The sequence below is a fragment of the Thunnus albacares genome, chromosome 11, assembly GCF_914725855.1.
Source record: "Thunnus albacares chromosome 11, fThuAlb1.1, whole genome shotgun sequence".
NCBI lineage: Eukaryota > Metazoa > Chordata > Actinopteri > Scombriformes > Scombridae > Thunnus > Thunnus albacares.
Genome location: NC_058116.1, coordinates 25,800,200 through 25,826,456, shown reverse-complemented (window position 1 = coordinate 25,826,456; position 26,257 = coordinate 25,800,200). Strand labels below are relative to the sequence as shown.

Below are 26,257 nucleotides of genomic sequence, written 5' to 3'. Positions count from 1 at the left end.
ACTCTTCAATACTAAATTTGATTGCAACCAAATTTAGGAATGTTGTACATACAGCCACACTGCACATGTGCAACATTTGAAAATTATACCCATAGTGGGCACTACTGTAATATTATAACATGTTATTTCTACTATTCTGTCACCTTTAATAAATTGAAACTTGGTACACAAGTTCTCCATGAGACTGTGCACAGCATATTAGCATGGCAACAATAGCCCCACCTTGTGGCCATTAGTGAAACACCACCATACTACTTATTAACTGCCATATCTCTTAAATGTAATTCCATGTAACCTTCCATGGTAACCAAATTCAGCAAATTTGTATAGATGGGGATGCTGAACAAGTCTGTAACATTTTCAGCAAAGGTTTGCAATTTATTTCAGCTGTCAGCATTCACACACATGTTCCACAGGAAATGCATTTTCTAGTTTTTTCCCTTGTTCTCACATTTCAACAATGATGAGTGAACTGATGACATAAATAGGCTACAGCTTGTTTCTCTTGTGACACGTATGCCCCTCACTTGACATTAGCCGGAGTGGATGTGAATAGGTGAAAAACTACAACGTGAGCTATGTAAACTGAAGTTTTCCACCGGAAAATCTTCTGTCATTCATGCACAGTTTACACTGTCACTACCTTCTCGAGCTGTAGTGGGTTTACAAGAACAGACTTGACAAGATAATGACCACATGTAGTTTCAGTGAAGGCTTATTTACTTTGGTTTATGTTGCTTAGAGGTAAAAGAAAGGTGAGACCTACCTGAGGAAGACTTGTCTTTGTCTCTTTTTTTTTGTCAATGTAAAAAGAATTATAATTTTATTTCTTGAAAAAAAAAAAACTGAGTGAGTCAGTCTATCCAGAGTTGAGACTGTGAGATCATAGCCCACTATATAGGATTAAAATGCAACATCAATTCAAAATGAGACCTACAACGTCATAGTTCTGAAGTCCATTGCACAGAATTTAGGTTTAAGTTAAGTTTAAGTTATTTTTATCTGTTAACCCATAATGCTAAATATTACAGTATATGACAAATGATATGAATATGTGCAAAAGAACACAGTGGAGTTGCATGCAGTGAGGATCTAGTGGAAAATACAACCTCCAAGAGTGAATTTCTCTTCCCCTGTCCCTTACTGATGAAAAACTAAAATGATCTACTGAATTAATAAGTCATTCAAATGTAACCAAGTGATGGCATGTTGCACTTACACAAGATGGCCACCAGAGGATGAAGTTGGTGTTCTTTTCAACGTCTGCAGAGGAAACATTTTATTCTGGTCCTGTAGCATTCATTAGTGCCCTGCTGTAGGTCCGCAGTGCACACACTTGTTGATTTTAATATGTGATATCCTTTCTTTCTTGTTTTTATTTCTTTCCTTTCATTGCCAAAAACAAGACAGAGGACTTTATTCATTTATTGATGTGTATTCAAGGTATAGAGATACTTTTTTTTTTCATTTTGCTTTTTCCCTCTTTCTTTCTTACATTTATAGCAAAGTTAATCACTCCACATTTTATTGTTCAATTTTATTGTATCAATGCAGCAGTTCAAGCCAGAAGTATAGATATGTGCAGATGCACATTCTGACTTTTTCCATTTTGCTTCAACAGTTTTACAAAATGTGAACTCATGAATTTAGTGGCACTTCCTTTACATAAGCCTATATGCAGAGTTTGTTATCAGAGGAAAAGGCATTGGGTTCAGTGCTGTCGCACAATGTAGTAGTCTCTGCTGTATTAGTCGCTGTATCTGTAGGCCTCTGGGCTACTGTCTGAACACGTCCACAGCTCTGTGAATGTCTGCTTTGCTCACATTCCAATGTCAGGGAAAAGAAAGACAAAATTGTCTTAAATGCTATGTTGCAGTATAACCTTACAGGGAGCAGGGCAGGACTCTCTCCACCAATATATATATATATATGTATAGCATACTGTAGTTCTAGCAACTAAAGAACAGCTGCTACATCACAGGGACTCATTTATTTGTAAATTACCTGTTGTTTGTTTTGAACAGAATTATTATTTTAGATGTTCAAAATGCTTTCTCAAATTCTCATATTATCTCAACTCAGTTTGGAGCAGCAGCAGCCGCCCAAGTAGTAGCCTATCAATTGAAAAAAAAAAAAAAAAAAACACACATCCTAAACAGTCGACATGGCAGGTTTTATAACTTTGAGTTTAACTTCAAAATAAGTTAGTTAAGAATAGAAGTGTGATGGCGGTTGCAGTTTAAGTAATTTAATTGCATGTTTTACCACATGTAAAGTTAAGCGCCAAGATTTTATGGTGCTTCTATCCTTGAAGTGTTTATTTTGGCTTTCAATCTTACCTCATCCATTTGGCAGATTGTCAAATGCATGATTTAAATAGTTAGGTGCCACACAGTTTTAAGTGTTGCCCATCAAAGAAAATTCCCAGACTCTTCAGTTGTCCAAGAACACATTCAGCATTTAACAACATTTAAGGTTATGTTTCCCCAGAGGATGATTAATTCACAGCAACATTTCAGTCCTGCTGCTTTCCATCAGGCTTAATTTTGTACAGTATATATACCAAGTCACATCTCATGTGTGTGGTTGCTACTCAGTAGTCAATAGGTAAAACATCCTTGACACAATTATTATTCCTTCTATTTCAGGTCACCCACCTCAGTAGACTGTACTAATGCCTGACGGCCAAAATTAACTAGTTGTATTTTGTTGAGGAAACAGTTTTTGTAACCAAGTAGTTGGTCTGCTGGTCATTGTTCAGATTTAAAAGTTTCACACTGTTTTCTCACCTAATCATTTACTGGTCTTGTTATATTAGGTGGCAGCTTGACCCAAGTTTGTTTCCCATCATGCAAATAATTTCAAACCCAGCTTTTTTTTCTAATTTATTAATTAAAAACAATTTAAATGTAAATATTATGTCAGGATAAACCCCCTGAGATGTATCATCTTGTTTTCAAGGGGCCCACAAGAACTCACAAGAACAACTATGATACAAAACACAATTAACGAAATGGAGTTAAAGAAAGTCAAAAGTGTTTCTACTCTTGACAGTTTTACTTTAAATGACTTTTTAGAGAAAGCACTTTAGAGGACTTTAGCCAAAAAAACTACAGATCAATAAAGATTCCTGATTAGACTGATAGTGTCTGAAGTTGACAAAACTGTTTTCTGTCCTGAGTAAACAGGTTTGGGATACAGGAGAGATCTAATACTATTTGCAAAAAGTAATTTATTTGGAATTTCTTTTAGCTTATTTATAGGAGAGCAACATTGGGAAATATCAATATCAGCCAAGCATGAAAACATACTTGCTTTTCTTGATTAACTCTTTTGTAGTAGCTCATGATAGCCAAAGTGTATTTACCCTTATACTTGGGTCTAATACACCAGAAAAACAATACATAATACATTCAGTTGAGAGCGTGTGAGTTCATATATTATAACCCTTTAAGTTTTTACTTGGTTGTAGGCACAAAGCATTTCATATCCAGCTAAAGGGGTCTGAGTTATATCAGATTACTTCCAACAGCTGAAATCATGGAGGAGGGAGTGTGGAGCCACTAAACAGCTGAAGGGACACTGCAGCCCACGCTGAGGCCACGTCTCACAATCACACAACAGCCTCACACACAGGCCCACGTGCTAGCCAGTCCCCTCGTAACCACAAGGTATCAAATACTACATACAAATACTACAAGAAAAAAGTCCAATAGCATAATCTGTTTTGAGTTTTTGATGTAATCTAGTTTCACTGACCTATAAAGAAACGTATTGGCTGAATTAACTGAGTTGTTGGATAATTTTAGATCGCAAGTTAGAGAAAAGGTCAAGAGGATATGATGTTATGAGGGCTAGAATGTCTAATACCAACAGGGAGACAATATAATAGAGTACTTATCTTCAAAATACCCACACAGGACAGAAATGATTCAAACGGGGAGCTATTTCCATTTTCTCTGAAGAATTTGGTTAGGGTTTTTTTCTTTGCCACTGAATGATGTCACTATGTACTTATAACGCAAGAATGCACATAACAGTTATAGAAGAGTGTTTTCCAAACTGTTCTAGTAACTCATCATTACCTACTATATAGTCCTCGACTGAGTTATTCAGGAACTACTTATTAACAATTAATCAGTTATCAGGTAGTTACAGATTCAGTTGAATTCAATTGTAACAATCATTCAGTGCACTAAGGTTTAGTCCCATTCATAACAACATCTCTAGAGCAGTTACAGTCTACAGCAACAGTCTAATTAAAACTGTAATTAACTTGTGTCTAATTATATCACATTTTGTATTACTTTGGTTTGCTGATAAATGATAAACTTGGATATCAACTCACAGCTGTCCTGGTTTAGAATGCTGGAAAAAATAGATAAAATATTTGTGCTCAAAATACTTTTGTGGGTGGATGACACTGATCGGCTGGATACTAACAGGTGAGATGATGTAATGTACACTTTCTGCTTTGTGGAAGCATTTCAGGTTCCAGTACCTAGCATGAACTTGTAAGTAGATGCACACATCCACCAGGTAAAATTTGGTAAGTGAACAGAGCATCGACCACAACACAGCTGTGTCACAGCTGGTGCAAGAAGGGCAACAGGGATACAGGGGAAGGACCCACATGCAGACATCTGAGGCAGAGCTCCATGCAGTTCAATGATTTAATTTTATGGATTTTATGTACAAAAGGCTTACGGGATGGTGAGGCAGGCAAGGGTCAAAACCAGAGAAGGTAGTCCAAACAGACAAACTAATCCGACAAGGAGCAGGCAAGAATCAAAAGTCCAATAAACAGGCAAGGTCCAAAACAGGCAGGTAATAGGTCCTCAGGTACAACAGATGAACAGAACACAGATAGAGAGACTAGAGAGCAAGACATGAAGCACATGGCAATGAAAGTGGACTGGTATAAGTAGTGAGTGGCTGATGAGGGAATGAATTGCAGGTGAGTAGTGGGCAGAGTAGGCCAGGTAACTGCAAGACTGATGAGAAGTGGGAACAGGTGTGTAGGTGGGAAAAGAAGGGCCGAGGGCATCTGGTGGACAGCTTGAGGATGGCAGGTCTGGGGAGTTGGAGGAAAGTGCATGGCCTAGGAGAAGTGAGTAGGGGCTGGAGACAGAGACAGAGAGCGATGCAGTATTTTTCCTCATTCTGATTAAGCACATTTGGTGTTACAATGAGGTACCCTCCATAACACGTTTATACGTTCACATAGTTTGGTGAGCCTCAGCCTGTAGGCAGCTTCATTCACAGCTGAAGGGTAGTACAGGGGGAAACCCTAGAGGACTGAACGGACTCATCCGGATTTGTTGACTAAATGTCAATGCAAGGAGATGCAGAAATGACTGGCTTAAGTCTAGAGTGTAGTGGGGTCCCTGTGTGGAAAACTGAATACTAATCTTTACAACAACGAATTTATCATATATTTCTACTGTTTCTGCAAAACTGTTTTTCCAGGCATTGTAGCAACACTGCCTATTGGCTGTTTTTCAATTTATTTATTTCAACCGATGTTACTGGTACTGCAGTCCATTGAGGGACAAATAGGTGAAAAGGTACCCACATAAATGGGAAAAATCATGTTCTAAAAGTTAATATATTATGTTTTGTATTATATATTTAGTATTATGTTGTTGATCATTTCCACAGTTTTACTTCAGTCTGTTTCTGCTTGCAAACACTTTCCCCTTTTTGTAAGTCCATTGGAATTAGTAAATTATCAGAGGTTTTAGTATTTAAATAAGGTGAATATGGACCTTTCAAGGTTCACAGTACTTAAGAACATAATTAAAGTCTATTTTATTTCTATTCCTCTTTGTTCTTAGTTATTTTGTATATGTTTCTGTATTCATACCTTGAACTTTATGAGACATGGTTTACTAATCCACAATTCATGTTACAAATCACACTTTTTTTCTTGCTACAGGCACAAATATGTAACAGTCCATAGTGAAAAGACAGTAGACTGTATATGTTGAGTAATTTGTGAATAAAACAAATGTGGGTGATTTATTGAAAATGAGCTTTAATATACATAGAGACCAGAAGCTTGCTCTTCTCCTTAGATTTTTATTGCAAAGCCTCAAGTAAGCTAAGCAGTCTGCCCTGCACTGGTCACCTCAACTATCTTTAGCCCCTGCTGGCAAGTGAATGGAAGTGCCTGACTTATGTTCACTGCTGTCATCGAGGCTGCCAGTATTTTTAGGGGACAGCAGCAGCTGCAAAAGCATTTAATGGTATTCCACGAACAATGACACTTGGGGTGTCTATGGCCTGAACGACACAGAGATTGGGGGACCACTCTGAAGTTGTTAAACTGGAGGCTGGTGTGGATACTGAAGTTCTGTTTTCTATCCCTTCTGCCAAGCAAACATCTACAAAGATGTACTGGAGTAGAACTTGGAACCTTTGAGGAGAGCATGTGTCTGAATCTGAAGTCAACTTGGGACATTACTCAGCCTTCAGGAGACGAGCGGCATTGCTTCTTAACTCGAAGAGAGATTGCAAGTGCGGAATGTATGTCGACGGTCGTTCCTGGCGACTGAAGCGAGGTAGGTCATGTGAGGGGTACACAGCACTGCTTCACAAGGGGCAGAGGTCATTCCAATTAAATCAGACAAGTAAACACAGGGGTTAATCTCTTCTCTTTAAACCTCCGGGGGGAATACTGAAGACACTTTCAATGCAATGTCCAGACCGTGTTAATAAAAAATCTTGCAATGTGAAAAGGTGTTTTTATGCAACTTATAAAATTAATCTAAACTCCTCCTGTTATATCAGATAACATATTTAACAGGTATACCAAAAATACAAAATCATCAAGTTTCAGTTATTCTCTTTTCTGCTGCACAGTCACGACTGTACGGGATTTGTTTCAGTTTATGCATTTAAAACTTGCAGTAAAACAGCGATTATGAACACAATAGTTGAGGTGCTATAAAAATTTATACATTTACTATATAAATATCTAAATCAAGATCACCCACAGTGTTTCGGGTTAGCTGGAAAAATATATTCAAAAAGAAGTTTTTTTTTAGGGTAATGCATCTCATATCCAGTTTGACAATACTTTGAAGGGTATTTTATACAATACAAGTATTGTTCAGTTTTCCAGTATTTAACCACTAGTTGGGTTTTTTATGTTTGAATAATTTATGCTAAGTATTATTAATATATTATTATTACTATACTATTTTGTTCCATGCAATCCAAGAGCACAAAGTTACATCACTCTGGGACCTCTCTCGAAACGTAACTCTACTGATAAATGTCCTCTGTGAAATACACAAACATTTCAGGCAAAGGATGAGACTACACAAATGGTCAAAATAGGCGCATAATTTTCAATTGGGGGGGAATTACAAACTTAAGTATAAACAACATTTCAAAGAGGAGGATTTCCTTACCAATATTTATGAAGAAATATGACAGGAAAATAATTTTAACATTGACATTTAAAAAAAGAATTCTCTAGCAGCGCTGCCAACAAAGGGTGTGATGGAGGCTCGGTATATATTGACTGCAAGGTCTCTTTGGTGGGCAGGCTGTGAGTTCGGCCGGTGTTTGTGTGAGCATGCGGGTTTCAGCGCCTTCTTTGTGATACCTGACACACACTCCCCCGCAGGTCTTTATTTAGGGTATACTATATTAAGCACTTTCCCATTGAAATACAGCACCAGCTGTACTGGCTGTGTGTTGTGGCTGCTGTTGCAATAGGACTAGGCTGTTCCCCCACTCACTGATAGCCTGTGTTTTTCTCTCATGCAGACAGATCTAATTCAATTAACTCTAATATTCACACCATCCGTTAGAGCTGAAACACATGCATGTAAAGGGAGCGGACGTTGATTGTTTGAATGATAGAAGTTTTAGTTTCCATTCCACTATAATGGTTTATTTCCTTATTACAGGAAGACTTTACATTTAATTTTATAATAGATAGTCATTTCATACGTTTGAATGATCTGGGTAAACTGTAAGATAATAATAAGAAGACTTTTTGCAACTACAATTTAACTATTTTCATGTTCCAATAATATCTCTAACACACTTGCTGTTTTATATCAAAGTAATCCATCTATTATTTCTTTTTTAGAAATTTGCAGTGCAGAAGTTGGACTGTCTCGGCTCAGTGAATAACTGCCACTTTTTGTCTCTCCCGGACTGCCTGAGGTGAAGTGAGGCTGACAAAGAAGCAGCAATGGATGTGTTTGGTGGTGCACCACGTTTCTTGGCCTACCCAAGACCTGTGATGGTACAAAGTGGGACTGATGCAGTCCTAAAGTGTCAAATTGGTGGTGATCCAAGACCTGCTGTTATTTGGGAGCGAAACAATGAAAAGATTGACCCTCAAGGACGATATAGGGTTTTCGAGGATGGAAATGTTTACAATCTCATAATTTCAGCTGTGACCACAGAGGATAGTGGTCAGTACATATGCAAAGCAAAAAACAGCATTGGGGAAACATACGCAGCTGCCACACTGAAGGTGGAAGGTGAGGCACAAGAGATGGAGTTACGAGAGGAAAATAAGCCACGATTCCTCATCAAGCCCCTCTCCACTCGTGTCGGCCGTGGGGAAGATGCTGTCTTCTCTTGTAAGCTCTGGGGAAGCCCACGACCAGAGGTTGTCTGGGAAAAAGATGGCAGGAAACTCAATGAAATATTTGAAAGCACACATTTCAGTGTGGGCTATCAGGACGGTGGCTGGTTCCAGCTAAAGATCTTTAAGACTCGTGCACCAGATGGTGGTGTATATACATGCAAGGCCAGGAATGAGTTTGGGGAAGCATTAGCAGGAGCTGTGCTGCTCGTTGATGCTGGCCCAGGACACGAGGACGAAGGAAATCGTAATGGCTACACAAATGGCCACTGGAAAACTCACCAGGGAAAACAGAGGAGCGGTAGGCAAGTGCCAAACCGGCTCAAAGACGACCCCCTGACCAAGTCAACAAAAGTAAAAATGTTTGCAGTGACAGAGGGCAAACATGCCAAATTCCGCTGCTTTGTGACTGGAAAACCCAAACCAGAAATCATTTGGAGGAAAGATGGCAGGCTGATACTGTCTGGAAGGCGCTATTTGTTATATGAGGACAGGGAAGGATACTTCACACTCAAAGTTCTGTACTGTAAGCAGAAGGATAATGGAGTTTATGTTTGTGCTGCATCAAATACTGCAGGGCAAACTCTCAGTGCTGTACACCTGTCCGTAAAGGGTAAGTCAAGATAATTGTCAGTGGCTTCAGAGTTTCCATTTTTTTTAAATGGTAAGAAATGTACATACAATTTAAAGGGTAAATGTAGACACAGTTTCAGCCTGTAATGTTTTTTGCAGTAAGTAACGGGGTGAGTAAGGGTGTGGTTTGTCCTTGGATCAGATTTCTATTCATTTGATACTAGAATGATGTCAGTGAGATATCTCCAGAGAGAGACTCTGAGATCATTTATTGGGATATGACCAGAGCAGGAAGGCAATGCTTTTTTTATCTATTTATTTTGTGCCATGATATTGTTTTAGATATTCTGAAATAATATGCTTTGTTATGTAGAAAGCATACAAACATGTTAACATATTTATGTTTAAGGAGATACTGTGCATACAGTTTGTATATCAACTACAACACAATGTTGAAAAAAACAAAGACAAAACATACTTTTATTAATATTATAATTATGAAATTATTCTATAAGGACATGATATCAAACAACAATTCTCCAAAAAACTAATTTGACAACTGAAATATATACCTGAACAGTACAATAATGTTTATTATCACATTAATTCAGTCATGAAAACAGAAGATAGTGGCCACTGCATATACAAAGCAAAAAACAGCACTTACTAAAGACTAGTAGATATTGTATGATACAGGCTGCTGTTTACAAACTACTTGAGGAACTTAAAAGGGCTTTGCATCAGTCAGTTAAATTCATAAAAGGGCAGGTCAACAGGCCAGTTAAATGCAAATATGATCAGCAATCAAATTATATGACACCAGCTGCATTAAAGGCAATTTGATCCTGGGTCCACTGGAGGATTAATGAAACGTATTAATGATCTGAAATCGACCCGAGAGATATCTAAACAGGCAAAGTTCATCAGCATGAGGCAGATTCCAACAGCAGTATGATGTCTGCAAAGTCACTTAGCTTATGAAAGGTCTAGGGGGGCCACCATGTGATCGACATCTTTGGGAAGGGGATCATATTTCGCACATGGCCCAGAGAAGTCCAAACTCATGGCACCAACAGAAAGCATTGTACCGTATCAGTCAGAGATAGAGAAAATAACATTGAGATGGGATTAATGGTCAGTGGTGGCTAGAGGGCAGATTTAAGGGCAATTTAAATGGATGATGTCTTAGGTAATCAGTTATCTATAAGTTTAATTGGAATTGTTAATACATTTGTAAGATAAGGAAATAAAGAGCTTTGCACACAGACTACTAAATACAGTCCACATTCTTTTGTTTACAACTGTCTGGTACTGTCTGATGGTGTCAGTTACAAACAGTTTATTTTCTATCTAACACCATGATGTGTTAATGACCTTTCCATTCCTCAACTAAATGAGCCACTTGTCTCACGATTTTGCTCATCTTGTTTGCTTCACTGGAATTTACTGCCAAATATGTCTCAATTTACTACAAGATCATAGATTATGTTCTGAGTTTTCACAGGATTGACTCACCTGAAGAATTGATATTGATGAAGTGACACTAATATCATTTGATAGATAGAAGTAAATATGTTTTCTTTACTACATTAGGAGACGTCATATTGGCTTAATCAAACTGGTGTTCTTCCTCCTCCTTGGTGCCAGAGCCACCTGTGCGGTTCAAGCAGCCTCTTATTGATCTAGAAGTATGGGAACGAGACTTGGCTGTTCTCGAGTGTGAAGTTCCAGAGGACTCTGTTCCCATCACATGGTATCTGGAGGACAGAAGACTGCAGCCAGGGGCCAAATATGGAATGGAGGAGTGGGGAACAAAACGGCGACTAACCATCCGTGACATTGGAGTTGATGATGATGGGATTTACCTCTGCGAGATGCCTGATGGTGGGAGAAGTATTGCAGAGGTAGCTGTGAAAGGTAAATCACAATCAGATAGCTTCATTTGAAAAGTACAATAAAAACACAAGATACAACAGGACCTTTTTAATAAAAACTGTTGAGGGTCCAGAAGAGATGGTTACATTTAATTTGGCATCATCAAAACCAAAGTTTATCTAACTGAAACTGTGACAACCATAACCCTCAGTTTGTCTGTTTTCCTTCTGTCATTTTGAAACATATACTGTACCATAGGCCTGATGAAAGTCTATGACAAAAACATTGTTTCATTAATAAACTAAAACACTGACAGTGAATGCAAGTGCAAGACCTTCTTCTCACAATTTCATTCCTTCTCTCTTTCTTTTGGGAGACAGTGACACAAGGCAAATCCTGGTAGATGAAAACTGTAATGCCACTAGAAAACATAAAATCAGATGTCTCAAATTTGTCAAGCCAACTGAACTTTGCAAAAGCAACCCTTTGTGTGGTGTTACTTTTCATCAATGTTTTTTCTACCAGTGTTGAATGTAAAACACATCAAACTGGCCACAAACAGTATTGTTGCTTGTTTTGGTTTTGTTGTTTTTCTTTGTCCTACCAAAAAAATGACAGCATCAGTCATTTCAGCAAATGCCTAAAACTACATATGTTTACAATCAAGTGACAAAGCTTTGTGGCGGCCGTAGGAATTATGACTCTTGTCTGTTGGGGATGAAGGAGGAAATAGTGTGACATGGTTATAGAGCCACAAAGTCTGCAGAGGAGGTAGGTCGCCTGGTTGGATGGGTCAACAAAACATGAGAGGCAGCTGCTCTATTCCCATTTCCTTCTGCCAGTCAACAATGTGTCTTAGAACCATGACCACAATCCCTAACCCTCACCAAGTTGTTATTAATTGAACCAAGACGATGAAAGTCCCCTAACCTTAACCAAGTCTTTTTTAAACTCAAACAGTGATCTTTCCCTAAACCTAATGAAGTTGGTTTAATACCTTAACGTTACCAAACTCAATCCATAATGTATCAGATCAGGTTTTTTTCACAGTTGGAAGGTCCTGACAAAAAAATGCCCTGCTAATAGATGTGTCAGATCAGAAAATGCTTATGTGTCACTCTGAAGGGGAGTCAAAGCGAACATTTTTGCTATTTAATTTGTAGAACTTTTCCATTAGATACAGGATCAGGATCCTTTTTCTGTTAATGTGCTGAGGATTCACTCACTTTCAAAGTCTCTCCTTGCAGGTACAATTTTGCGGAAGCTTCCAAGAAAAGTGGATGTCTTGGAAGGCGAAAATGCTGCCTTTTGTGTTGAAGTAGAAAAAGAAGAAATGGACATACATTGGTACAAAGATGGTGTAGAGCTGCGTGAAACGCATAAGACCATCCTTAAGTCCTTTGGTCGAACTCACATCCTGGTTTTCGTCAATACAATGCCCCAAGACTCCGGCCTTGTGATTTTCCTTGTAGGCAGATCCAAGACTTCCTCTCAACTAAGAGTGAAAGGTATGGTCCTTTATGAATAAATTGTAGCATTCCAAAAGCAATATCTGCCACAAAATTAATAGAAAATAGATCTATGTATGAATGATGATCTATGTTAATGAATGATGGGTTTCTCTTGCTTCAGCCGCCAGACATTGTCCTCCCAGTTGTCCAGTGGGTGTGCAGATCAACACAGAGCGTGCCAATGCAGCTCTTCTCTCATGGGTTCCTGCTCAGGACTCACGAAAGAACCCTCCATCTGGATATGTGCTTGAGCGACAGGAAGTGGGCACTGGCTCACAGGAGTGGCTACAGTGTTTGACCACTGACTCTGCAACCTCTGTGGAGATCCTCGGTGACAGCGTACCATGTGAAGCTGATTATCGATTTCGCATTTGCAGTGTAAACAAATATGGAAAGAGCAACAATGTTGAGTTCCCTAGGGCAGTTCACTTGGGTAAGTTCGCTGTTATGGTGTATGTGTGGATTTTTTAATGAATGAAATCAGAACATGGCTGTGGACATTGCTTACTAAATCAAGTATAAACTTTTCCAGTTCCAGTGGCCAGAATACAAGCTCCCTTACAGGATGCCTTGGTGCCCGAGGGGCAAGATGCCCTCTTCTCTATTGAGCTCTCTGCTTCTGTTATCGGCACATGGTTCTTAAACGGTACTCAGCTTCAGGAGGACGAACGTTATTCCATGCGGCGGACACGAACACACCAATCTCTTCGCATGAGAGGAGTACGTGATACAGACAACGGAGCTGAGATTACATTTATTGCCTATGGCATTCGGGATTCTGCAGCACTGTACATTCAAGGTATGTATGGCTCCCTGTCATAATTTGTTTGAGTATGTGTCTTGATCGGCCAAAGATTTGTGTGTTCTAGTTTTTTGTCTTATATTAACTGGAATTGATAAAAAAAACTGTGCAAAAAAACAACTTTGAAAATCTTAAGTAAAAAGACATAAACTTAAATATGTTTACCACCAACAATGCAAAAATGAAATTAATGTACTGTATCCTTCAGTTCATCATCCCTAATGACAAGACTCAGTGATGTGAAAAATTCGTTTTTCTAAAATTGGCAGCTCCTCTTGTCAAGTTTTCACCACTGTCAGAAATGGATCGAAACAAATTTGTAGAAATTGGGAACCCCATTGTGCTCTACTGTGAGCTGTCAGACCCTGCAGCTCCAGTGCACTGGTACAAGAATGGGACGGAATTACAAACAATCGAGGGTCTTCATATCCAGTCAGAGGGCACCATGAGAAGAATTGTCATCCAATCAGCAGAGTTCTCACATTCAGGAGTGTATTGCTGTGATGCCATTGATGACGTCATCAGGTTCAATGTGGAAGTAGAGGGTAAGTGGCAAGTGTGTCTTACAATACTGGTTTGATATTTTTCACAGAGACTAACCATCTTCATTGTCACTTTTTACCACTTTTTCTTATGTTTTTGCATATTATTAATGCATTCCATCTTTTCTTGAAGTTATGACATTTACAACTTAACAAACCATTAAAATATCTAAATATCCATAGCCCCACCTGTGAGGTTTTCAGCAATTCCAGATGCTGAGAGGAACAAAACCATCCAAAGACATTGCCCCATTATTTTGCAATGTGAGCTGTCAGATCCCTCTGCTCAGGTGCACTGGTACAAAGATGGGTCAAAGCTTCACCCCCAAAGTGGAGTAGATATTCTAACTGATGGCTTGGTGAGAAAATTGGTTGTCCAATCAGCAGATTTTTTCCACTCTGGGTTGTACTGCTGCAAGACAAAGGGTGACACCATCACGTTCAGTGTGGACATCAAAGGTGATTTTTTTAACCTTAAGCAATGTGAAAGATTAACAAGCTCCTCCTCAGCAAAGAAACTAACTCTGATGACACTCTTGTATGTTGTCTGTTGCCTTTCTTCTTAGAACAGCTAAGCTGTCACCTTTTCTTTGACTGCATTACAGCATGTTAGCTATTTAGCTATCAGTTTGACCTTAATCATTGAAACCAAATAAATTATGATGAATAATCTTAAGGGCTGGCTTGATATTGACTTAAGGTTGACATTAGATATAACTATATCTATAGCTCCACCCGTGAAGTTCTCAGCAATTCCTGAAGAAATGAGGACCAAGTCGATCGAAGCAGGCTGTCCTCTTGTACTCCAGTGTGTGGTGTCAGATCCTGAGGCCGATGTTTGCTGGTACAAGGATGAAATGCAGCTCGTTTCAAACTCTGGATTAGAAATCCACTCAGAGGGAAATACAAGGACTATAGTTGTTCAGTCTGCAGAGCTGTGCCACTCTGGTGTGTACAGATGCACCACACTGGATGATACCATGGACTTTCAAGTGGAGATCAAAGGTGACTTTACACTTTTTATCTTTTGCGTTAATATTGTAACATTACCTCCTCTTGCCACTAATAATCCCCGCTTCTTCTGTATGTGGTTTGAACGATTGTTTCATGCACATAACCTTAAAGAACTTTTAATGCAATACTGTAGGTAATTACTATTTATTATCATTTGTTTTGTGACTGCTGTGGCTGTCCCTGAATTTAAAGTCTCCAAACCCCTTTTCATCTTCTGCTCAGCAGTAACATTTTTGCAAGGTATCCATTTCCACAGTCTTGATTTTATTTAGCTGTCCTGAATTCCCAATGCTAGCTATACCAGTGACGTACTCTACTATCTTTGACGTTGAGAGAACCAAGTCACTTGAAGCGGGCAAACCTTTGGAGCTGGAATGTGAGGTTGCAGACTCCACTGTGCCTGTGTGCTGGTATAAAGATGGTGTAAAGCTCTTACCGCAGAATGGGTGGATTATACAGAATAATGGCACATTGAGGAGACTCATTATCCCATCTGCTGAGTTCTTGCATTCAGGGCTATACAGCTGTGAAACATCTGATGACACTATCCACTTCACTGTGGATATTAAAGGTGATTTTTATTCAAATTTGTTGAATCTTAGAGCAATTTCCTAAATCTTTCTGGAGACTGGATACAACTAACATTTATAATATCCATATTTGTCTGTGTTCAAGTTGTGTTTTGTGTGAAGTTGTAACTGCTTCTTAAATTTTGGTAAAAAAAATTAATCTCTACTGACAAATGAATATATTTATGCAATCCTTGAACATGTGAGGTTTTCTCCTTGAAATTGGATATTATGAATTAGTTCCCCATTTGGGGAAGCTGAACCTATAACCCCTTTCTTAATCAGAGTATAAATATGCACTGTTAAGTCCATAATTATAATATGAGTCATCATCTTTAGCTGCATCGTTGCCGTTGTCGCCCTCACCGGAGGTTGTGGAGAAGCAGTCACTTGAGGCGACCTGCCCCACTGAACCAACGTCTGAAATCTCAGACACTGCTGTCCAGGTGTCATGGCAGAGGGATAAAGAACATAATTGTAATAGAGAGCCTGATTTTGAAATGGAACGCATCAAGAAGACCCTTGTTATTGAACCAACTCATCCTTCAAATTCTGGAGCATACTATTGTGCAACAGCAGATGATGTTGCCCAATTAATTGTAAAAAATCAAGGTGATTTGTTTTTGTAAATGTGTTTGTATTGTAGTTATGACTAACTCTTTACTTTTTAGTCTGTCTTCTTATTTGTTGTTACTATACAGAGCTAACATCTGTGACAGTTTTGACAGTATCTCTTTAAAGTCAATTATTCTAAAACCTAAAATAATGTACACTGAAAATATCCCCTTACTGATTGTCTGTAGTGCCATCTGTGACATATCTGCTTGGTCCTGGTGTTGAGAAGACCAAGTCTGCTGAAGAGCACTGCCCAATTGTTCAGCAATTTGAGATTTCAGATCCCATTGCCAAAGCCTGTTGGTACAAAGATGGAACCCAGATCTACCCAAAAGGGGAAGCTGACTGTGAATCACAGAGCAGCAGCCAAGCCTTGCCCCTCCAGTCACATCACTTGTCTGGTGATCGGAGTTTTGGCTGTGAAACATCTGGTGATGCACAGTCAAATGTGGTGAAAGGTGGTGTTCCACATTGTACCTGCACAATTACCAGTCAAGCATTTAGTTACATACCTGAAGCCATCACCCAGCTCATTGTCTTCTCTTTGGCTTTGTCCAAACAGCAGAGCAGTGTCACTATGGTGACGAGATTGGTGAGATAGCTGATGCATCTGCCCAATACACTGTGGATGTCAAAGGTGATTTGATATATTTCAACATCAGTCATCCATGTTAACCCAGCACATAAATGCCACTAACAATAGTGGTGTATTTTATTGTTAGCTCAATCATCTGAGGCATCTATACATTTTTTGTTTTTCCTTAAGATATTGCTTTTTGTCATATTGTCATCTCTGGTCTCATGTCATTTCCTGCAGTTTTTGGCTCTTAATCAAACATGTGGGTGTTTAGTAGCTGAGTAGCTGCTTCTCAACTAACATATATGTTGTGTTTGTCACTTCATTCTTCATTTTAACAGACATCTTTGCTTGTAACAAGCCGCTTGCAACTCTTTAAGTCCATCTTATGTCTTATTCATCACCAAAACCTCTCATTCACATTGCTGCCCCGAACCTCTCCCCGTTGCAATGACAACGAACTCTTATCAGGAGGGGAAGGGGAGGAAATTTATTTACTTAAGTTTTTTTAAATTAATGAGAGAGGTATTAGTGTACAGATTAATGGTATAACAGTATTAGGAGTCAGTTGAAGGGGGAGATATAGGAGCTCATTCTCAGACCAAACCTGGTCGACCTTCTTGTTTGTCTTTGCAATGGATTATCCCATAACTCCATGCTAACCCACACTGATGTAAAATTCTGTTATGAGAAGAACTATTGAGACCATCAACCACTGAAAACCTTTCTCTGTGTACACCACAATGCTTATAGCTACACCGCCAAGGCTCTCTTCTGACCAAGAGAAGAACAAGTCGACTGAAGAGGCTTATCCTGTTGACGTTGAGCGCATTTCCTCGAAGCGCAATTCTGGCATCTTCGGCAGCAAGAGAGGAGATATTCAGACATATGAAGAACATTCCAGGGAAATGACAGCTCCTCAGTCAACTTATGAATATACGACTGACTGGATTACATCTAAACAGCCAAATGAGCTCTCTGACAATCAACAAATGATAAATGCCAAATCTCCAGTTTACTGTAACTCTGTGCAGCCAACAATAATGAAATCTGACACACAGCATGACAATAAACAGTCCACAGAATCACAAGGTGAGGAATTCATTTACTATATACAGCATGCAGAAACCCCATCTGAACAGCTTGTTACTTCCCTGAAGACAACTGTCCAGTCAGATGAGTTTTGTAATATTCTACAAACTGCAACTGTTGAATCTGAGGAATCTAATGTCAAGACTATAACTGCCCAATCAGAAGAGCTACATAGCTCAGTACAGATGGGGGCTGTCCTATCAGAGCAATGCAATCCCCTACAAACTTCAACTGCCCAATCAGGGCACCTTACTAACCACTTACAGATTTCAACATTCAAATCAGATGAGTTATGTGACTCTGTAAAAACTGCAACTCTCCAGTCAGAGGAGTCCTTTAAATCCTTACAGTCTGGAACTCTCCAGTCAGAGGAGCCTTTTAAATCCTTACAGTCTGCAACGGGCCAAACAGAGGAGCTCCACAACTCCACGCAGATGCCAGCTATCCTGTCAGGGAAGCTTCTTGATTGCTTACAGACTGAAAATGTCCATTCAGAGGAGCTCTTTAACTCCTTACGGACTGCAAAAGACCAGTCTGAGGAGTTAAGCAGACCCCTACAGACATCAACTGTCCAGTCAGAGAAACTTTGTGACTTCCCTGACACTGCATCCCTTCAATCAGTGGGATTGCATAACTCTCAAAAGGCAGAAACTATCCAACCAGGTGGGCAATACAACATTCTACAGTCTGCATTTGTCAGATTGGATGACCTCTATCACACAGGACAGGCAGTGCCTAACCAATCAGAGGTGTCAATGCAGGCAACAACAGTCCAAGCAGATTGTCATCACATGATGGAGGCAACACAAGACCAAGTAGACAGCACACTTAACTCTGGGCAAAAATCCACTACCCAGTTTTCAGAGCCTAACCATGTCAAGCAGGCATCTACTGTCCAATCAGAAGAGATCTATCTATCAAGGATGTATGACAGTCACTGGAATGACTATGTCACTGCAAATAAGGTGGCTGTTGAAGGTGATTTAAATGGTTAGCATTATAAAACAAAAAATGGACGGGCACAATGCTGACATTGTGTAAAATGAAAAGATTGCTTTTTGCAATCCTTGACATTTTGACAATTTCTAGATTTACTTATTTGATTTTGTTCATACTAAAACAACTTTTGTAGTCAATGTAAAACTTTGAGCTTGTGTGGTCTGTGAGAAATATTAAAGATAGGGAAAACAGTAAAAATATTAGCTTCAAATCCTAACTTGAATGCCTAGTCTTAATTCTAACCAAAGATACCTTGTTAGTATACTAATATAACATAAAGATATATCTTTTTAATTACTTATTTTAACTCATAAGAGTTATTGGCATGACTAATCTTGTTTTGAGATTTTGCTCTTTTGTTGTTTGAAAGCATCATTTTTGTTTTAGTCAGTAATAGTGATGCAGTTTTCTCTTGATGTTACCTCAAACATCCCCAGCTCCACCTGTGAGAATTACAACTCTTTGTGAGGCTGAGAGGAACAAGTCTGTTGAAGTTGATGAACCCATAGTGCTGCGATGTGAAATATCAGATCCTAACGCTCAAGTTACTTGGTACAAGGATGGAATAAAACTACATGAAGCAGCTGGGCAAGACATGCTGGAAGAGGGTTCCATAAGAACACTGGCTTTCCAGTCAGCAACGCTGTCTCATGCAGGGATTTACAGCTGCAAGACAACAGATGATGCAATGCAGTTTCATGTGGATGTTAAAGGTGACAAAGTTGTTTTCATCTGCTCTACAAATAGATTTTTAGTGAGGATAAAGTACATCCAAATACTTTGGTTTTATAATTGCATCTTTCAACAGACAGAACACAAGCAAAGAGCTACCATAGAAGAAATCTCAGCTTTGTGCAACATTTATGTGCAGTTTGCACACCAAAATCACAGTGGATCATCATTTTAATAACAAAACAATTACATAACAATAGGCTACACATGAACACAAGTAGGTCTAAGTAGGTAGAATCTTTACTGGAGCAGGTTTATATTCTTTGTAAAAAAATTACCGCCATGCCAATTTGGACAGGATTAAAATCATAGACATACTCTCTTGCATTTTAATTCTAAATCAAAATACCCTTAGATGCAGTCAGTCTCTAACTAAAACCTACCTACTTAAGTAATAACACTCTACATTTTGGCTAATCACTTAGCCTGTAATCTTATTTGAGACAGTGTGGCTCCATCCGCTTCTCCCTTTTCAAGTCTGGCTGTGCCCAGTATGATAGCTTGCAGTGTCTTTCATTTAGACTACATCCACACTAATGTGTTTTCATTTTAAAACAGCATTTTAAAACAAAAAATGATCTCCGTCCACATGAGCGTTTTAGCACTCTTTCAGAAATAATCTCTGTCCATAATAACACGCCTGGTGGAACTGTTACTGAAAGTAACACATGAGTATAAGGCAGTCAAGAAGCTGGAAAACATAGATTGGGAGTCATCACCTAATAGGGGCGTGACGAGTCAGTGAAGGACATGTCGTGACTGATAAGACCCAATCAGGAAGCGAACCTGGGTGTCTGCATTGTTGTCTTCAAAGTCTCCGTTTTCCACCCGTCCAGACTAAAACGCGATCTCTGAGTTTTCAAACTAAAATTCTCTGTTTTAGGGGTTCAAAAATGCCAGAGTAGTGTGGACGCAAGGCATAAACGTAGCAAAAGTTATGTGTTTTAAAAACGCAAATGTCTTAGACTGTATTCAGACCAAGTCAAGCATTGCAGCACACCATCTGAGATGTGGTGCGGAGTGGGCGTGTTTGTACTCTAGAACATAACCGCTGTGAAACAATCAGAAAATAATGTTTTATTGAACTGATTCACCCGCTTTCTCGCTACCACCGCTCCCTCTCTTCATTCGTTCTTGTTCGACCACAGTTTCTCTCTCTCTTTCTCTTGTAGTTTTTAAAATGACTTGGGAAACTGACAGCAATGTCTAAACGTCTTCCCTTCATCCTAGTAGCGTCTTTGTACTCCCTCATGGCAGGGTTTTGCAGCTCTGATCAGTGTGATTGCAGGCTGTGACCACAGCGTGACGTCTGGTTGTGTTTCTCCAAAAGTTGCCTATGGATCAACTTTATCGCCACAGGCGGGCGTGACACTGCTGTGGCCAAAACCCCCACAGCCTAAACACACTACTCCCATTGAAACGAATGGGAGGACTGATGTTTTCACCACACCGCCTGATTTTTGAGTACAGCCTTAGTGTGGATGTAGCCTTAGTAAAGAGGGCTCACACTCACACCATTTAAAGTTTTTACTTAAACTTTAACAGTTAGTAATAAAGCTGCTCTTTTTGAAAGGTGTTTAAGTACCATAAAACTGACTGATTAAATTAGGTCTATCTAACTGACCAAACCCTTCTTCTTTAAATGTCCTTAGATTTTTTGTCCAAAAAAAGCTCTGAGCAGGCTGTTAATGTTGATGTCCACTGTGCTGGAGAGGATGATGAATGAGTTTAGCTGATAAATGCTAACAAAATAATTATCATTTTATCATGATTAAAATATAGAGGTGCACAAATTTGACTTGCCATTACAAAAGTAAATACCTATTTAGCTCAGAATATGGACAAAATATCCCAGAAACACAACTGTTCTTTGGAGAATGCTAGTGGAACAAACACTAGTTTGAATAAGGGATGGCACTTTAGCTCTCTGTGGCATGTTATTGGCATTATACACTACCCTTCTTTTGATTAAATACCTATTTTACTGTCTAACCTACTTTAAGCCTTCTTTGAGCTTGATTATTAATTTATAAGTGCCATTTTCCAGTAAAATCTGAATGTCATTCAGTTGTTTTCTAAATTTTACTTTAAGTCTATCTTGTTAACTGGACAATGAAATAAAAAGATTTCTATATATTTTTGATGGTTGGATGTGCTGCTGAGGGCCTTGGTTTCAGAATTGTGCCTTGCTTCATTTGGTTAATAACACTACCTTTAAAAAAAAAAAACAACTAATTGTATTTCACATTCCATCCTGTAGCTCCACTTCTGAAGTTGTCAGCTATATCTGAGGCTGACCAGAAAAAGACAGTCATGGCAGGCTGTCCCATTGCTCTACAATGTGAGCTGTCAGACCCCGCTGGACAAGTCAGTTGGTACAAAGATGGAACAGAGCTCCTACCTCAAAACGGAGTAGACATCCAGTCAGAGGGCAATGTGAGGAGTCTAGTTGTCCCATCAGCAGAGCGGGCTCACTCTGGCATATACCGTTGTGAGTCAAAGGATGATGACATCCAGTTCGATGTGGAAGTAAAAGGTGACGCTCAGAAACTCTGTAGTGCTTCATCTGTCTTGCACTGCCAACTAATTGTAACAGCAAGTGGCTAAGTCACATTTGTCTAATTGCCTAACACAAAATGGCTAATTCTGTGCAAGTCCTAATGACTTACTGATTTCCTGACTTTTTGCCTACAGTAGAACTACCAGCAGAGTTTGTCTGTTATCCACTAAAATATCTCTGGATTGGTGCAAAATTTGGTGCAGATATTTATAGTTCCCAGATGATGTCTCCTCATGTCTGTAGTGGCCCACTGACTTTTCCTCTAGCTTCACCAGCAGGTTACCTTTGTACTGTGATGTGTGACAAGTCCTGCTAAGCAATCCCATCAGCTTCAACTTGTTTAGTGCCAGATAACAAATGTTAGCTTGCAAATATGCTACACTAATATGGTTACCGTGGTAAACATTATACTTGCTAAATATCAGCATGTTAACATTGTCATTGTGAGCATGTTAACCTTCTGATGTTAGCATTTAGTTCAAAGCACCATTGTGCTTATGTACAACGTAGCTGTAGACTCCTTATTTTGTTGAACTTTTATGAAAGTGAAATTAACAAATAAGCCCTCTTTATGCAGCTTTGCAATGCAGCTTCTCATCATGCATGATAAATATCTTAAGAAAGCTGGCATTTCATATCTTTTTTTTTCTTCAATGGGACTAACTGGATACAGCTTCTTTAACAGAAACAAGCACTAGGTCACTTTCTTGTTTGTGTCTGGCCTGTGCTTTTTGTCTGTAAGTTGGTGTACTATTACTGGATAACATTGAAATTTGATTCTAGCGCTTTCATTTGTTGTTGTACTTCTTGTCTTTGTTCATTCAGCTGTTGTGTTTATGTTGTTTTGTGTGTGTGCTTTGTTCTGAGTGACTTTTGTCATCTGTTTTGGTTAAAGTGAATCTTCAAATTCTTTGTCATTGAATATACAGTAGGTTGGATACTTAATTTTAAGAAATTACATTTATAAAGTTTATTAAGACACTCTTTTTGCAATATCTGAAACCTATAGCTCTACCTGTGAAGTTCTCAGAGCTTCAAGAGACGGACAGGAACAAGTCCGTCCAAGAAGGCTGTCCCATTGTCCTCAGCTGTGAACTCTCTCATGATTCTTCTGCTCATGTCGACTGGTACAAGGATGGGATGAAACTCCTACAACAAAACAATGTGGAAATACAGTCAGATGGTCTAACAAGATCCCTTGTCATTCATTCAGCTGAAAGCATACATAGCGGTAGCTATGAATGTTCAACAGCAGATGACACCATCACCTTTAAAGTGGATGTACAAGGTGATCTATTTATATCCTTGCTTTCTTCGTATCATACATACCACATCCATCTTGTTCTATGGTTTGAGTAGTAAACAGAATTTGCAATGTTGTGAGTGTTCATGGGAACATGGTATGACTGGCTGGAATGTGTATTGTGTCCATTGTTAGTGTATTCATCTTTTCTCCAAAACCCTTGTTATTTCCTTCTCTTAGGCCGATCGCCACAGATCATGCCAATCCCACTATCAGAAAAGCACAAGGTGGTTGCAATTGGTTTTCCAATTGTTCTCCAGTGTGAGGTCTCTGACCCTGTTGCTCAGGTTTCCTGGTTCAAAGAAGAGGTGGAACTTTTTTGCAAAACTGGCCTTGATATGAAAAGAGATGGCAGCCTCAGAAAATTAATAATTAATTCTGCTAAGGTCTCTGACTCTGGCTTCTACAGCTGTAACCTCGCTGATGATGTTGTGACATTCCATGTGGACATCCAAGGTGATTTTCTTATGTTCAGTTTTAATGAGCTTAATGAGCTTCTAGGTGTGAGATGAACATTTTAGCATATCTCCTTAATTACCCTTAGCTGTACACTTTTTGCACAATTAGTTTTGACAGATCTCTTAAATAAAGTGATCTTGTAACATTGTATGGAGACAGAGAACTCCTTATGCTGTATGTGCTAAAATAACCAAACCAGAAAGTTTTTTGTGTACAACATTTCTTGTTAAATGATGTTCTGACAGCTTAACAGCAGTACTCTGCAAATCTTATAAACCCCCTCCAGCTACTCCTGTGAGGTTTTCAACACTTCCAGAGGTCGCAAGAAACAAATTTGTTGAAGCAGGCTGCCCAATTAAGCTGCAGTGTGAAGTCTCAGAGCCAACCGCCCAAGTCTATTGGCAGAAGGATGGAGAACAGCTATTTCCAAAGTGTGAATATGAAATCCAAACAAAAGAAAAACAGAGAGCGCTGGTTATTAAATCAGCAGAAGTCAGACACTCTGGGGTGTACAGCTGTGAGGCCGCAGATGACCATATAGAATTCAAGGTGGATGTTGCAGGTGATCTAAGTATTTTGAGCTTTGTCAGAATCACTAACTTTTTTTCAGTTAGTGCTTGGCAAATAAACTAGAATGCAACATTTTTAGAATAATAAGATAAAAGATAATGTGTACTAATAGTTAATTATATACAGTACTTTATATGATTTTGATGGAAATATTATGTTGAGACAGTTTTTCTATTGGTGATCAAGTACATAAAAAATCAAAGATTATTTAATATGAACAATTATTTACTTAAGTAACACCAGCTAATTGTCATTCTCGCCCTAAGAAGTAAATACTGAAAAGCTTATCTGAATCTGAAATGGACTGCTCTCATCAACCCTGTTTCCTCATGCAGCAGGCAGCTGTTTTCAGCTAAAACAGTTTGATAAACAGATTGTACTGCATGCTAACTGCCCTGCACAAAAACAGCAAACAAAGTTAGCGACTAGCTGGTGTGCACAGTGGAGCATTTAGCATGTAAAGAGCCAGATGTTTCCCTCTGGAATTGGCTCACGCCAAAACAGACTTCACAACAGAATGAATGTTGGACTTACATTTTTGGGGGGACCACAGGAAAGACCCCAAATTAATGCTAAAGTTTCTTCTTATCTGCTGGATGTGTAAATAGGCAACTGTTTGCTAATGCCACAACAACCTTTTAAGGTGATAATATGTCAGTGTTGTGTTGACAGATTGTCCTGCAGAAAAAGACTGTTGCACTTGCTGCTGTGTCACACTGGCGAGACTAATGAAGTCTGAGCTGCTGATGCTGCAGACTTCCTGTTCTGAAAGGGCATTAAGGCTGTACATATTCTGTATTAACAATCCAAATTTCATAAACAAATAGACATACAGACAGAGAGAAACAAATCAAACTACATTTTGCCATTTAAACTGCTGTCAAATACTCATATGTATCTGCACAATGGTAAAAACCAATCATTTGAAACTAGAATGATGTTCCAATATACTGGTTCACTAATTGCATGCAAGTCCATGACTCTAGCTGTCTCGATGCTTACTTTGGTAAGCACATACTTGCTAAAACTAAACTTTACTTTTATATCCAAGTATGTGACAAAGCACAGCATGGCAAATCTGATTTCTTTGATACTGTTCAATGAACTGAAATTCCTATAGCACTGGTTTGATTCTTAGCTGTTCCAGAGGCTGAGAGGAACAAGTCTGCTGAAGCAGGCAGCCCAATCAAACTGCAGTGTGAGATCTCAGACTCAAGTCAGCCAGACCTGCCAGTAAGCCAGACCTGCTGGTTTAATGATGGAAAAAAACTCTTGCCAAAATCGGGAATAAACGTCGATTCAGAGGGCAATAAGTGTTCACTGGCAATAAAGTCAGCAACGTCTTCATTCTCTGAGGTGTACAGTTGTAAAACTGATGATGATTCAGATTGCAACGATTTCTATGTGGAGGTGGAAGGTGATATTCAAAGCTTTCTTCTTGGCAAGATCTTGTCATCATAGAGTCATATACACTTTCATGATCTCTAATATCTAAAAAGGAAGCAAACCTGATCATCATATTCATCATAGCTGATTTCCCTCTAAAAAGCCCTAATTTCATCAAACATCTATCTGTTTTTTCATATTAATGTTTCATATTTAAAGTCAGTAGATGAAGAAATAGCATGCACTCATGCAATAGTATGAGTCTACTGTTTTTTCCAGCACACCTATGGTAATAGCTTTATATCACTGCACTGCTTTAATTAACATTTCACTTTGCTTTGAAAGTGGATTAACAACCATGGTTGATTATGACATCTATGTAGAGTAGTAATATAGAAAGCAAGGCTTGACATAAGCATGTCTCAGCTGTGGAAACCTGACCTTACAGCTACAGCGTGCATGAG

The 26,257-nt window shown here is 39.0% G+C and overlaps 2 protein-coding genes across 17 annotated transcripts in view; one reads left to right on the top strand and one right to left on the bottom strand.

The window, feature by feature from the left end:
• Nucleotides 1–4,892, bottom strand: part of col18a1a (collagen type XVIII alpha 1 chain a) — an 89,866-nt gene extending 84,974 nt beyond the window's left edge. For both annotated transcript variants that reach the window (XM_044365222.1, XM_044365223.1), the window contains exon 1: nucleotides 4,708–4,892. The gene's annotated coding sequence lies outside the window, so the exon portion shown is untranslated. The remainder of the gene's footprint in view (nucleotides 1–4,707) is intronic.
• Nucleotides 4,893–6,251: 1,359 nt separating this feature from the next.
• Nucleotides 6,252–26,257, top strand: part of LOC122992841 (obscurin-like protein 1) — a 40,140-nt gene continuing 20,134 nt past the window's right edge. The window contains exons 1-19 of one of the 15 annotated variants that reach the window (XM_044366816.1): nucleotides 6,252–6,563; nucleotides 8,108–9,227; nucleotides 10,835–11,104; nucleotides 12,310–12,570; nucleotides 12,695–13,006; nucleotides 13,106–13,372; nucleotides 13,645–13,920; nucleotides 14,101–14,376; nucleotides 14,647–14,922; nucleotides 15,227–15,502; nucleotides 15,840–16,112; nucleotides 16,304–16,573; nucleotides 16,681–16,752; nucleotides 17,446–18,774; nucleotides 19,221–19,496; nucleotides 21,776–22,051; nucleotides 23,085–23,363; nucleotides 23,559–23,834; nucleotides 24,124–24,399. In XM_044366816.1, coding sequence (XP_044222751.1) covers nucleotides 8,213–9,227; nucleotides 10,835–11,104; nucleotides 12,310–12,570; nucleotides 12,695–13,006; nucleotides 13,106–13,372; nucleotides 13,645–13,920; nucleotides 14,101–14,376; nucleotides 14,647–14,922; nucleotides 15,227–15,502; nucleotides 15,840–16,112; nucleotides 16,304–16,573; nucleotides 16,681–16,752; nucleotides 17,446–18,774; nucleotides 19,221–19,496; nucleotides 21,776–22,051; nucleotides 23,085–23,363; nucleotides 23,559–23,834; nucleotides 24,124–24,399 — 6,556 coding nt within the window. In that variant the 5' untranslated portion in view covers nucleotides 6,252–6,563; nucleotides 8,108–8,212. Of the gene's footprint in view, nucleotides 6,564–7,740; nucleotides 7,841–8,107; nucleotides 9,228–10,780; nucleotides 11,105–12,309; nucleotides 12,571–12,694; nucleotides 13,007–13,105; nucleotides 13,373–13,644; nucleotides 13,921–14,100; nucleotides 14,377–14,646; nucleotides 14,923–15,226; nucleotides 15,503–15,839; nucleotides 16,113–16,303; nucleotides 16,574–16,677; nucleotides 16,753–17,445; nucleotides 18,775–19,220; nucleotides 19,497–21,775; nucleotides 22,052–23,084; nucleotides 23,364–23,558; nucleotides 23,835–24,123; nucleotides 24,400–26,257 lie in introns of those variants that run through there. The other 14 variants (XM_044366817.1, XM_044366813.1, XM_044366820.1 and 11 more) reach the window with 14 other exon arrangements.